Source organism: Copadichromis virginalis, linkage group LG10 (assembly GCF_057382275.1).
Source record: "Copadichromis virginalis isolate Kocher_CV1m ecotype Utaka linkage group LG10, C_Virginalis_male_GT1.1, whole genome shotgun sequence".
Classification (NCBI taxonomy): domain Eukaryota; kingdom Metazoa; phylum Chordata; class Actinopteri; order Cichliformes; family Cichlidae; genus Copadichromis; species Copadichromis virginalis.
In genome coordinates this window covers 2,952,519-2,966,978 of record NC_140627.1, presented here as the reverse complement: position 1 = coordinate 2,966,978, position 14,460 = coordinate 2,952,519, and the positions used below count along the sequence as shown (strand labels likewise).

Here is a 14,460-nt window from a genome sequence, read left to right as displayed (position 1 = left end):
TATTTTTGTTGTTGCTGGGAGTTGGAACACTATTAGTTAGGTTGCTTAATATTTACGCTAAGTACTCTTTAAAATACCAGAATAGGGAGGATGGTGTAGGTTTAAGTTTATTAGATTGATCAGTATTGCTGAACTATGAAATATTTTTTTTTGCATACAGGTATAACAGAATAGCTTTAGTGTAGTTGTTGTTTTAAACTTGAGTATGAACTTATACAAAATGCAGCAAGATATTTAAAAAAACAGTTTTGTTGATTAAAAAACACTATATCGGATTCATATCGGTATCGGCAGATATCCAAATTTATGATATCGGTATCGGACATAAAAAAGTGGTATCGTGCCATCTCTACTATAAACATGTAGTTGTATATAAATATGATTTTTAAGACACAATGTTGAAACGAGTTAGGTGAAAAGCCAAAGCAGCCACTTTTGCTTCTTCTTTTTTTATTTAGTTTCAGTTTCGAGTTCAGATAGCTTGATAGTATAAATTTGCTGTCTGTCTTTCTTTGCAAAGAGTCATGTAGAGACAGTCGGTGGCAATAAGTCCTTTTTCTTCCTTGTCTTGTTCTTCTGTGTCTTTTTCTTTCAGAGGCTCCCGCAGAGAGTTTGTGGTCTCATAAGCTCTCCTGTGATATTTAGAGCTTGAGCTAGCCTCATAAATTAGTCAGTAGCTTAATCTGATACAAATCATGTTTTCTGTTTGTGTGATTAACACAGTCCCTGAAAGAAATAAACAATAAAGATGCAGTATCATGAGAGAAAATCTTGAGAGAAAAAAAGATGGGGAAAAACTGCACGCATAGCCTTCTGGATAAACCCTCAACTACAGAGTGTTGTAATAAACATAATGACATAGGTAAAATGAACGTTGGATGAGAGACTGTCAGAATAAAACAGGAAACATACTGAGATGCAGACTAAAACACACAGGCTTGACACTGGAACTGGGGGAAGTACAGACATGCATGCACATAACAGGCAGGGAAGACATGGAATGAAACACAAGGAGGGGAACATGGGAACAGGAAAGGGAGACGAGCCACAGAGGGAGACACGGACATAACACAGGAAACATATACAAAGGACTGACAGGCTCTCACAGGAGATACAAGAGGAACCTAATGCAAGAAACCATAAACAAGGCTGACTGTAAAACTTTAACTGAACCCATCCTTAAAATGGAAAAAGTGACAAAAACCCTGATGCATAGCACAGTTTGTCCAGCCAACATTTAAGAAGGCTGTCCAGCATACAGTGACATGGTATTGCAGACACCCGTGAAACTTTCTTTTTAGAATAATTTTTTCAACCAAGATTAGATAATGAGAAAGAAGATCAGCTGATGAACATTCAGCAATCATTTAAATGGTGAATGTTAGCTGGCACCACAAAAGTCCTAATTTATTGCATTTAAATGAACACTCCTTCAGGTGTTGTTGAAACAGCTATGTTAGCATTTGGCGCATACACAGTAAAAAGAAATCGATTGAAAATATATGCAAATCTGGTAATAAGTTCACCATTATTAATATATATTAATGAGAAGAAGAAAAGAAAAGATGGAACGTTGCCATTCTTGCATAATAATATCAGCCATCTCCATCTTTTTCAAACATAAAGGAGACTGCTAATTACCGCTTGTTAATATGTGAACCATTTGCACTTGTGAAAATTACAGGTTTATAAAAATAAACCTGTAAATTCTATACATGATTTTAATGTCATATTTATGATTCTTTACGAGCATCTACAGACAAATTCCCCGAGGTAATTCTTTTCCATGCAGTGGCAAAACAACATAGCCCTGTGATAGACCACTGAGCCTGTCTCTTCCCCTACATCAGCTAGGATGCAGGCTCACATGGATCATTGGACAAGTTATGGATTACTTATAAAAACAAATTAGTTACAATATTAGAAACAGGTCATTTAAAGCCTGTGCACACAGATTATATTGCTGTATTTTTAAAGGGATTATATACAAACAGTGTTTGGCAGAACCTGTACTTAAAAATCTGAGGTTTCGCATTGTAATTATGACACATGGAAGTCAGTTTGCATGCTACTGCCATGCTGGAAACTTGGGAGTATGATATTTTGAACATCATATTGCATTGATAAAGCTTTACATGGCCTCTATCATGGCTAATAATTCATTTTCTTTTTTTCCTGATTGCACTTATTAAGTGTAAACTTTTTTGTTTCAGGGGAGGAATGTTTCTACTGAGCTCTCCCTGGATTCAAACCAACCTGAGCTCCGAAAAAGCAACAGTCACGGTCAAAAGTATTACCAGGACGCAGCAGCTGTATTTCACCACAGCTTAGCATGAAGCTACGCGTGTCCAGTTGAAGAGGCAGAGCAAAGCCATGTGTGCTTGAGCGACCACAGAGTATCAAAGCACAACTGCACAAAAACGACTGGTGTGTTCTGGAGCAGCACTGAAAGGAGTTTGCCACCTGAGGTCTCCTCTGAGATAAGGGATGTCACATGACTTAGCTGCAGGAAGAGATGGTACAGCAAGCAATAAAGAGCCTTGTGAGCGACATCAACACCAGCCAACCATCCAATCAGAACTGAATGGGGCCCTTTTGTTTTGATGCAAGCTGGCTGTCGGGGAAAGAGCTGCACAGGGAAATAAAAGAAGTCCTTGTTTCAAGAGAGTCAGCACCGACTGTTAGACAGCACTGATGGGATCTGAGCCCTCCCCCTTTTTGTACTGTACAACAGTGAACCCAGTACTAATTAGGAGCCCTGCTACTTTTGAACATACATTTGCGCACACTGAGCTGTCACACTGCTCAAAACATGGAGCAGTGGCTTATTAACAGCAGCGTCCTCTCTCGCATTCATTTACTACAAGCTTAACATGCTGTAACAGCGCTGACATGCACTCATATTTAAAAGAGGATCCAGTATTGCTGTTAGCCTGTCAAACTCAAAGACTTCCTCATAAGCTAATTAAGACTGCGCTGGGTGAAGGTTTCTTAGCAGTTATTTATTGTTTCAGAGTAATTTGTAGCATTGGTATGTTAGTTGTGAACAGTACGTGTGAGAGTCGATGGAATGTAAAGCCATTACTCTGAAAATCAGAAGTGCATTCTTTCAAATAGCTGTGTTATACATTCTAATTATTCTCACCGTGGATGGAAGGCTTGCGAGTAATGAGTTCATACTCCACTGACTTGCAGCAACACCACTTAAGAATGCAAATGTTCTGTATGACTTTGTATCGTTTTAAGAGTTCCGTCAGTTCTCAGTGTTAATTTGCAGACATTTGAAACATTCAAACACTTGAAACATTGAACTTTGACTTGACTTGATTAGGGTCTGATGCTACTGCTATGTTGCTTGTGTTTCATTTGACATCTGCTCAAACTACTGCCTCATGAAGCTGATTTTTGCTTTACAGACCTAAGATTGCAGTAACTGCTACTTGATACATACTCAAGTATATTCACATAGGCAATACAGATTTAACAATCTGACACACCGGCCACAGCCAGACTCCCTAAAATTGTTACTCTAAGACTGTAAATTCACAGAACGTGATCATTGCTTAATAATTCTGCTGTATGTGTAAAGATTTATTGTAAATAAGGGTACTGTATGTACATAGGTTTAAACTGCTCCCATACAATCGTGACTCTGTCTTTGATTTAAAGAGTCATGTCTCTCTCTCTCTCCCTCTCTATATATATAGATATATATATCTATATATATGTGTGTGTGTGTGTGTGTGTGTGTGTGTGTGTGTGTGTGTGTGTGTGTGTGTGTGTGTGTGTGTGTGTGTGCATATATGTATATGCCCATTTCACCAGAGTTCTAAATTCGCTTTTCATGGATTTAGACACAGAGATTTCAAAATGTGAGGCAACTGCACATAAATCATATTTCCTTCGTACATCAAGCTGTTATAAAGTAGGATTAGCTATAAAATCTACCAGACTAAACTGTGCCATATTCAAAATGAATCCCAAATGAGCCCCCAATATATATGTAGGTGAAATTTATTGGATTTGACAGAATTTATTGTTTCCCTGTATTTCAATTCCTCCTGATATGATAAACACCTAGTAATACAAAAGAAATGCAAATTTTACATACATACACACATAAACACAAACATTGGAATTGTGACGTGATGTTGGTCACTGGATGTCAGCAGCCATGCCAAGATCAGCCTGATCCTCAAAGTGGACCTTGAAGTCTCCCTCTTGTTCCTCAAACACAATGACCTAATTTATTTGAGTGTGAAAAAAAAACACAGACAAGTGTTAGAGATTTGTTTGGTTTTTGCAATTATAGTACAAAAATACATTAAGAGTACAGCAGTTTACAAAGCTAGAGCCAGCAGATATTTAGTATAAAGAGTGTGAAGAGGAGGAAACGGCTAACCTGAGTCGCCCAGAAGGTAACAAAATCATCTTACAAGCAAATATGAATGAAACATACAACAAACAACATGTAAATTAGCTATGGTGATCCTAGGCTGGGCTAAGCTATTGGAAGCCTTGGAAAACCTAAACACATTAATATCGTCAGTCTTCTCGTCTAACACTAGATAAGAGAGAGCAAGTAAGCAGTGTTAATTTTGTAGACCAATAATTTTCATCATATTTTTAGTCAACAACCTTTTTTCTGACAAAAACAAGACAATAACTACATAAAAGCTAAAGTCACAGGGACAAAAACTATGATGATGTCTATTGACTCTTTCATCAATGATTAAAACGGGATGAAGATATTATAGAGAGAGAGAGAAATCCAATCAGAACTAATTTAGTTGTGTAGAAAGATGGGACGAGTGGGAGTGATCCAATCAGAAGTATGTCCTTGTGCCATCACTTTAGATGCAAACATATGGAAACGGAGAAAATAAGACACATTGTAACCTGTGTGGCACAACTTTCACTATTACAACACTTTAACAACTATTACACTTCATGTTTTAGTCAAACTACAATTTTTACTCTGAGTATTGCTATCAGTCTCAAGTAGTTATGACCAGATGGCTACACAGCCAGATCCATCCCTGGGTGACATCATGGTGGCTGCAACCATCTTTTACATAAGTCTATATTCTGTCTTATACTTTTTTAAGAAATTCTTTGTCATCTATTTCCTATTCTAGCAAACCTTTAAACCAATCATCTTTCTGCCTCCACATAGCATCATCGCCAATGATCGATGAAGCTATGTGGAGGTTTTTTGGAGGACTGCATGCAAGCACGTCTGCTTTGGCTGTGTAGTTAAAGACCTACAAGAAAGGACACAAGCGCTGTACCATTTTGTATTTATGAGAATAAAAAATATTCTAGAACAGAATATTAGCCTAAAAAATTGTGTTGCTCTACTTTTTTATTTAAATTACTTTCAGTTCTTCTGCTGTAATTCTTATATGAAATGATAATCGCTTGCATCCAGGGAAACAATCATACAAAGCCACTATTGCAAAAGCTAACTTAGTATATAAGCAAAAAAAGAAAAGAAATGAAGCAAAACAAAACACAAAGGCTGAAACAGTTTAACAGTAAATCAGGTCACGGTTGTCAGATACAGAAACAAAAGCAATAATTAAAATTCTTAATTAAACTAAGGAGAAAAAAATGTGAAACACATTTACATATTTGAACTTTTGGGATCAACAACTCATTAGAACCAACATTACAAACGCCAACAACAGCTGTTTACAATCATACTGTGACAGCAGATATCAAACTACAAGCTCGTTTTATTAAAATTAGCTGTTCTCCGACCTGAAGGATGCATCCACGGACTCTGGATGTAGCTGTAAGCGGCGCTCACACAGACTAACAAAGTGCAACAATCATCATAATTCATCATTTGCTTCTGAACAGTTATACCTGATTGATTCCACTATTGAGAAAAGGACCTGGGAGGTAGAGAGTCTGCTGGGGGCCAATGGACCAGTAGCGCCCAAGGTTCAACCCATTGATAAACACAACACCTTTCTCCCAGCCCTGCGGATCCCAGACACATACATTTATTAAAACAAATTAAAAAAATAAGTATAAACACACCTGGCTTCTTTATGTATGTTTTTAACATATTTAGATGAGGAAACATTTGACTATTTTAAAAATGCCGCAGACAAAAGATGTTTTATAGTACTTGAAGGACAGCACAAATGGTAATTCTTCAGTGGTTCATTGAATAAGATTACCAACAGATCTCAGATACTTCTGTTTAAAATGAAATAAATTACACCCACAGTATCAGAAGCTCATTTTGCCCCCATTGGCACTCCTTGTAGGAGTTTTGTGTACGTCCACCAGTACCTGCTTTCTAAACTCTCTTCCCTGTAAAATGATTCTCCTTGGTTTAAATGCCCATTCAACATTTCAGTGACACTGAAGGTTTTATTATTTTCAACCAAGTCATTGCATGACCTTCCATTTCTTCTTTCTGAGCCATTCTTTCACGAATGTGCTTCAGATCATTATCCTTTCAAAAAGGTCCACTTTCAGCTCACTTTTCAGATAAACGGATTCACATTACTGTATATTCAGGCGATGCTGAAGAATGCAAAGCTGAATCAATGCCTGCAAGCTACCCAGCGGTGAACTGGCAGTAATTTGATTTTCTTTACAGTTAATTTTGTTATTTCAAATAATTTGAAGAGCTTTTTATACCCTCTTCCAGACTGAAGACTCACAGGCAGACACTTCAACAGGATAGAGCACAAAAGATCCTAATGACAGACATTTAAAAGTCAGTTTCCACCTGCTACTCCACAAGGAGGTTTCAGTCATCGGAATTCCTTCTTCTAATTTATTGGATTTCAAGGTGTAACAATGTGATTAGTCTTTTCCGTTCATTTAAATGTCATTTACTTATTTTTTAATATAGCTGTTTACTTACTGGCAGCTTCACAAATGTGTCACTTGGATACCCATATGCAAACAGTCTGCCCATGAAAAATCCAGGGAAGCTGGGTGTTTCAGAAAGACTTTTCCAGGGTGCTTGATAAAGACTGAAATAAGGCCACATCAAACACACTATTACAGACAAAAGCAAGTAATATGCAGCGTATTAGATTTAATAAAGTCTACAAACCTATCAAGGAAGCTGGGTTTCATATCCAGGCTGTATATTGTAAAATCTCTCAAGGGGATATTGTTTAATAAAATGTCTCCCACTAGTCCTGCAAAAACACAAATCGAAATTGGCTTGCCCTCTACAAACTGATTGCTTGAGTGATTTAAAAGCAGGCAGAGCGATGAACAGCAAAAATTTCAGTCAGTCACCTTTACGTTGCTTGTCAAGCTCCCTTCCCTGGTGAACTCGTCCACAGTTCTCCACCAATAAACTCAAGGTACGACGTCCCTGTAGGGATCAATCACATTTATGTTTTTTGATCGTTTTAACAGCCAGACAGCTGCCTCGCCAGCATCCATCACACTGAATGAAGCCTTTCTCTTCACTGTTCAACTTGATATCATACCTTACCATCAGGAACCGCCAGCTCCAGACTCTGGCGCTTGAAAAGGCCAATGTAGCTTCTGTCTACAAACACCTGGAGTAAAAAACATTAGTGTCAAATAACTGTAGTAATTTAGTTTAAACTGTGTCCTGCTGGAAGGCACCAGAGCAATGCTCCACCCCTTTTTCTTTGAAGAATGAAATATCCACTTAAGCCGAAGTTTAATTGGTTGGTCCTCACTCTAAGAGCATTTCATGCAATAAAACTGGTAAAGACAGCATGAGTGGTCAAACCTGTCAGTTTAATATCTCAAACCAGATCTACTAATATCTGGGCCAGTGCTAAACCCTCTTTTAGGGCTTACCAAAAAGGCCGAGTGTCAGTGCTGTAGGGCAAATTAGCATGATGATGCATTTACAAAAGTGTGTCCATGGAAGTGGAAAGATCATATGGTGATGCAAACAGTGAGCTATCTTTATATCCAAAGATGCAGTCAGCTTATTTTAGTAATTACCTGACAAGAGGTGTACAAATTAGTGTCTAAAAATAAAGGCCTTTGATGAGGGAGTGCAAAAGAAGCGAATGAGGGTCTGACAAAAATAATACAATTTAAGCTAATGCTGTACACATGGTTCTTTATGAAAACAGTGTGACTATGTAGAGAAATGAAAAGAAGAGGAAGAAGAATCAGGATGATTTTCTTTGGGGGGAACTCATCTGTGAAAGTGCTAAAACTGTGTGAGTTTGAGGACTAAGCCTCAGGTGGACCTCAGGATTTATCCAGAGGAGAGCGGCGTTATGATAAACCATAACCCTGAATTAACCTGAAACCATGGGACCTGCATGATGTGCAGAAGAACACTAAACATTATTTACCAGAGAGATGTTTAGATCTCTATGTATGTGACTAAAAACACTGTTCAGTTCACTTCTGTTTGGTTTCAATTAAATAATAGACTGAAAGGGAGTCTGCAAGCATGCAGGTCGAGGACAGGGCCAAGGTTTTAGCAGTGTGCTCAGCTTTGACTGATCCAATTAATGCTTACTTTAATAAATATCTAGCATTATATGTTATATATATATAAACAATGGTAATTTGCACAACTGCAATATCCAGACAGGTCAGGAACTATAATGGAATTACAAGATTTTGTAATCCTTTTTTTATTTGTGGAAAAAACAATGAACTGTCTGAAGATTTTCTGCACACCGTAGGAGCACAAATCTCAGATTTACACAGTGGAATAGTTTGTCATAAAGCAGTCCTCCTCTGGCTCAATCCTGCGCTGCACCTGAGCTGTCAGATATAGCTGTGGCTGACATTAACTTTGAGAAAATTGGTAGAATTTAAAATTCACCAGAGAATATGTGAGGGAGAGAAGCCCATCAAGTGTAGAGACAGAGTGGGCAACTATCCCGCAGGAACAAATGAAAGTGAGAGAGGAAAAAGCTGGAAACGACATCCACGAGCAGAGAGCTGTAAACAATACATAAGAACTTGTGAAGATGGTCAAACAGATGAGTTTAGGTTTATAACTTCAGTGTGACATTTGATCACATTTGTTCAGTTGTTGAATAACGTAAGCAGTTCTGACATCGAACTGAAGTAAGCTGTTGGTAAACAATTCACAACTGAAATATGTGCCTTTAATGGAACTACAAGATTTTGTAATCTTGAGTAACAGTGAGTGAACTGGACAGAGTCACTGTTTCCCAGTGTTTTTGCTCTGCTAAGACCTCAGTCAGGGCTAAAGTGGCAAACTCTAGAGGAAAGTGTATAAAATGTATATTCCCCAACATGTGCTAGCTGACCACTCAGAGGTAGTGTTTGCAGACAAGTCGGCATCTCAGTACAAACTACAGGTGGCCCTGGCAACAGTGACCAAAGCAATCACAGCACTCAGATAACTGGTTACCATGAAGTCACTGATTGTCTTTTTCAGGAATGAATAGCTTATACTTAACAGCTTAACAACTCACAGCCGGCTGCGAAATATTAATTTTCTTATAATGACCAGCAGTTGCCGCGTGGTTGTTAACTTGTCTGTTGGCCTGTGTGACTGATGTAAACTAGGTTAACTGTCCTCTGGCTCCTGCTTATATTTGATCGTTCAAATTTTCAGCAAGAAGGAATCATTTTGTTCTTGCAGGGTTTTTTCTTATTATTTATTTATTTGCTGTTCATTTTATGAACAATATCAAAAATGTTTAATGAATGAGCTATTAGGAGGATATTTTTAACCCTTGGACAGAGTCTGGTTAGCTGTTTTCCCATATTTGCAGTTTTTCTATGCTGACTATCTTATGCCACTAGGTTTAAGATAAGATAACCTTTATTAGTCCCACACGTGGAAAATTTGTTTTGTCACAGCAGGAAGTGGACAGTGCAAAAGTTATGACGCAAAAATTAGAATACAATAAGAATAAATACAGTACACAACTGTACAGAATAGAATAAAATAATATACTATATACAGTAGAATAAAATAGAATAAAAATATACAATAAGATAAAAATAGAATACGAATGCTATATACAACTGAGTAAAAATACAACGATGCCAGAAAAGATTATTGCACTTAGTGTTATTGCACATGTGTGGATGTGTGTGTTTGTTCAGTTAAAGTTCAGTTCATATTTAACAGACATATATCTTTTAGCAGTAAGACATGACTTCCTTGTTTTTAATAAATTTGTTTTCAGCAGCTACAAACACATTATGGAAGCTAAGCAATTAGCTTATGGATAAATATCATGCACATGTATAGTGTGCATTAACTCACCAGGGCACGGTCTCTGACATTGTCCCCTGACTGTAACAGCCCTCCCCTCGTGATGATAGTCTCATACAGAGTGTAGCCATAGGACTGTCCATTTCTGTTGTTCACGGGTAGATTTTCCATGTTTACTGGTTTGGTGGACTTAAATGGCTGCAGAGACAATTGAAACAGTTGAACTGTCTGAAAAGCAAAATTCTTTACATTGCAGGATACGTACGTCACAGATAATCTCACATAAACGTACTCCTTCTGTGAAGCTTAAAGCATCCCATAATGAAAGGTGCTGGTACATAATGGCTGGTTCATAAGCCTCCCTGTAATGCAGGACTGGCATGTCCGGGAGACTGTCAGAGCCTCCTGCTGCACAGAGAGGCAAAGAGGTCAGTAACTGAATAAAATAATGTGCTGGAGGACAGTGTTTTTCTTACTGTTTTTGTATCGGGAAAGTAAATCCCTGAGAAGATGGTACTTTGAAGTGTATTCCCCAGATTCAGACAGAGGAGCGTCATAATCTGCGGAACATCAACAGTGTGCGAAAACTGTCATTTGCTGCCACCTGCTGGGTGTTAAGGTCAACAGTACAGAACACGACATTTTCCAGCTCTCATACGGCAGTTATTAATCACTCAAACGTCTTTGTGAATTTGCATGAGAGTCTATTTGAGACTGAGCACAGTACAAAGGAACCAACCATAGCTGGGGACTAAAGCTCTGTATGAGGGATTGGCGAGTGCTCCGCTCATGAAGCCAAAACTGGATCCTCCGTGGAACATGTACAAGTTGACAGACATGCCTCTCCTCAGAATTTCCCTTACAGTGGATACCATATCTGACAAGAAATGAGATGTGTTCACAGTGTTTAGAAAAATGGATTCATGCAAATACAAATTTTGAATCCCGAAACTCTTCTGACTCATTTTCTTAAATGCTTTAAGTGACTCATTCAAAAGCAGCATGACCCTGACATTTGCATGTCCACTGTGGGCATGTAGCTGCCATTTCTCATGCAAAAATCTACACTGGGGTGAGAAAGAAAGCACATTTACAGCAGTTTAGAGGAACTGGAGATAGAGTAGCACTAGTGAAACAGACAATAACACTACCCTTTGATTGGTTTTACTCATATATGCATTTCTTTCAAGGGTTAGTAAAGTATTCGTAAAGTAAGAGTATAGATTTCTGTATCCAAATTTCTTTTCACAAGCAGGTTTTCCATGTTTACTGGTTTGGTTGATGTAAACGACTGTTTTTAAAACAAATTTGCTTTAAAGCAGTAATTATAAGACAAAAACCCAACAGATTTCAATTTCCAAATTTGGTTTCTGAAGCAGGAGATTTAGACCGATTTGTATTTCACTGCACAAGCTGCACACAAATGTATAAAAACGAATGAAAGACTAATAAAATAACTACAGGCAATGATTTCCACAATATTTTTCTTTTCATTTTATAAAATATAAGAAGAATTCAATTTGCACAAGACACTTTATGCCTGTTTTTTGCTAATGTAACATCACTATGTAGCATTGGCTTTCAGAGATACTAAGAGAAGGATGTGTACGCTTCTTTTACCACCTCGCTGAATTATGAAGACTCCCTTGAGCGACACTCCATTTTTAGACCACCCAGGTTGATTATGAATAGCAGGGGAGCAACATGCCACTAGCAGCACAGAGAACCCTCCTTACCCTCTGGGGGCAGCACATGGTGGAGCTCTCCCCAGATATCATACCAGCCGGTCCAGTAATCCATCACCATGGTGGGGTTGTTGGGCTGAAAAGCAGCACGCACACAGTCAGCTTGCATCTCCTTACTGTCATCAGTGATGGATACAAGTGATGTGGAAAGGTGAGACTCACCTGGATAGCAGTCAGCTCCTGGATGTTTCTCTGATTTAGCTTCTGAAGCTTCACTGTCCTGAGGGCTACACGAGATTAGGTTAACTCTGTGTGTGCATGTTTATGTTTAGGTGTGTGATTATTAATATACCTCCATCCACACCCCCAGACTTTAACGTTTTGTGCTTGTCTGATGTGAGCAGCAGTTCGCTGATCCCTCTGGATTGCAGAGCCTTTCAAAATAAAACACAAAGGAAGAAGTGAAAATAATCCTATTGATCCGTTCTATCCCATCAAGTTTCATGTGTAGTCACCTCTTTAATGAAAAGCATGTAACTCTGATCCTTTGCAAAGGAGCCATACTCGTTTTCCACTTGCACGGCAATGATTGGACCTCCTTTCTTGAACTAGAAAAACACAAACAAGCATTTTTTTTTTTTAATTAAAAAGATTAACAGACTCTGCTTCAGCTGGTATGTTTCCAGCCTGACCTGCAATGGAACCAGTTTTGGTATCAGCTTGTCAAAAAAAGTGTTGACAGCCTGAATGAACCCTGGGTGCGTCGTCCGCAGTCTCATGCTGCTGTCTTGGAGGAGCCAGCTGCAAAGACATAGAAAACATGCTCAGTTAACACTTAACAACAGAGCCACAGTGAGTCTAAAATACTGGACAAAGCTTGAGACACTGAGCAAGCCTTTACTTTAAACAAGATGCGACTCTTCCACCCTGATTTCATTCAGAAAGCAAAAATGGCACTTTGTGCGTTAGATCAAGTAACTCTTGTGCTGTCCGGTTAAATTCACTTAAATACAAATCTATTTACTCAGGACAGGCACTGAACAGACTTGCAGTTTAAACTAACGTCCCTTTTCATACCATATGAATATACACACAAAAAAATTCTGAATTTCTACATAAACCTACATACAGAGAACACCGTGACTACCTCGGCAGTCCTCCTAGGTCCAGCTCAGAGGAAATGTAGGGTCCTGGACGCAAAATCACCCACAGTTCCATCTCGGCTGCAAGACTGATATAGGCTCTGAAATCCAAACAGAAAAGAAAATCAACAAGCAACTTTTTCCTGTGCAAACCCAAAGTTTAGACTCACAGTGAGGCTCCATTTCTTATTGTTTGGTGAGTGTGAAAAGTGCCTGGCAACAACACTGGCAGAGGCAGGACCTCTCTCTTCGCTTATCATCGCTGTGCAGTTAATTGCTCGATAAGCTGCTTTTGTTATGGAGATGCTGCTGTTGTCAGGTGGGACTCTCTGCCTCTAGCATCTCCCCTGAGCACTGAGGACTTAGATGATGAGGAGAAAATGAAGAATATATCCAAAATACCTTAGAGCAGGTAATATTGTTAGAGAAGCTAGGAAGGTGGTGTGAAGGATGCTGTGTGGTGATTAATCATATAAGAACATTCTCCTTACTGTAAATCCAGCTGTGTCTGGAAGCTAAAAACCTCTCTTTCCGGCTGGTGCAGATTCCACGGCACATATCTGCAAGGATGGAGGGCGCCCACAGTTAACATTCAGCAGTGACAGTGCTTGTGATTCTAAACTCAATCACTGGAGCAGTGTTCGTACGTAGTGAGGGTATTAATCCCACAGGCTTTCATCTTCATCAGGCGGTCCCTCCAGTAGGCCCTGGGCACACGGAAATAGTGGATGGATCCCCCAATGATGCGGAAGGGCTCTCCCTCGAGGGTGAACTGGGACGTGTTGGCACACAAGCCGACCTTTTGGCTCATCCTCCTCCCCCTTCCCGACATGCTGGAAGAGGAGTTCCACTCAGTGTGTCACAGTCACTTAATGCCTAACACAGGCTATTGTACTCTAACTGACCACATGACATGCTTGGCAGGAATTTGCAGATGTCTTGAGTTGAGCAGGAGGACATCAGACTTCAGTAAACTCATAAGAGCTTCTTTTACATTTTCTTCATCATCCATTAGTTTCTTATTATTCACTTCCCAAAATAAATAAAGTTTCTTATGACAACCGTCAAACTGTTATAGAAGCCACACAAACAATATTACTATTGAGACTGTTTGAATTGTGTGTCTGTGAAAACTACATCAAGCTGAATCGTTGCATTGAGGGGAAAACAACAGCCTCTTACTGGAACATACGTAACATTTTAAGAACTTACCCAAGATATCTGTACATGATGAATCCAGCAATGCACAGGCAGATGAGTGCATATTTCCTTTTGTGCACATTTCTTATCCTGAGGACAACCATGGATGGAGAGCGAGATCCCTTCTGGCAACATAAGCAACAGTCGAGTTAAGTTCACAGCAGCATCTGTGTGCAGATGAACGCATGATGCTGGTCTGAACAGTGCACCGCCTCGTGGGAGTGCCTCTGCGCGGAGCCATGGAAATCTA

At 39.1% G+C, this 14,460-nt stretch overlaps 2 protein-coding genes across 5 annotated transcripts in view; one reads left to right on the top strand and one right to left on the bottom strand.

Annotated features, from left to right (window-relative positions):
* The window catches only part of b3gat1b (beta-1,3-glucuronyltransferase 1 (glucuronosyltransferase P) b), a 57,992-nt gene extending 55,716 nt beyond the window's left edge, over nucleotides 1-2,276 (top strand). For all 4 annotated transcript variants that reach the window (XM_085469470.1, XM_085469469.1, XM_085469471.1 and 1 more), the window contains exon 7: nucleotides 2,214-2,276. The gene's annotated coding sequence lies outside the window, so the exon portion shown is untranslated. The remainder of the gene's footprint in view (nucleotides 1-2,213) is intronic.
* A 1,460-nt stretch (nucleotides 2,277-3,736) lies between these two features.
* LOC146699654 (beta-galactosidase-1-like protein 2) lies at nucleotides 3,737-14,363 on the bottom strand. The gene is made up of 19 exons (XM_085469468.1): nucleotides 14,223-14,363; nucleotides 13,658-13,843; nucleotides 13,502-13,570; nucleotides 13,016-13,111; nucleotides 12,561-12,669; nucleotides 12,384-12,476; nucleotides 12,221-12,302; nucleotides 12,091-12,155; nucleotides 11,920-12,004; nucleotides 10,923-11,060; nucleotides 10,660-10,743; nucleotides 10,476-10,591; nucleotides 10,235-10,381; nucleotides 7,473-7,544; nucleotides 7,276-7,354; nucleotides 7,085-7,172; nucleotides 6,890-7,001; nucleotides 5,872-5,988; nucleotides 3,737-4,242 (listed from the first exon to the last, which is right to left on the bottom strand). The coding sequence occupies exons 1-19, from the start codon at nucleotides 14,312-14,314 to the stop codon at nucleotides 4,156-4,158; spliced, it is 1,917 nt and encodes a 638-aa protein (XP_085325594.1). The 5' UTR covers nucleotides 14,315-14,363; the 3' UTR covers nucleotides 3,737-4,155.
* Between the last annotated feature and the right edge of the window lie 97 nt (nucleotides 14,364-14,460).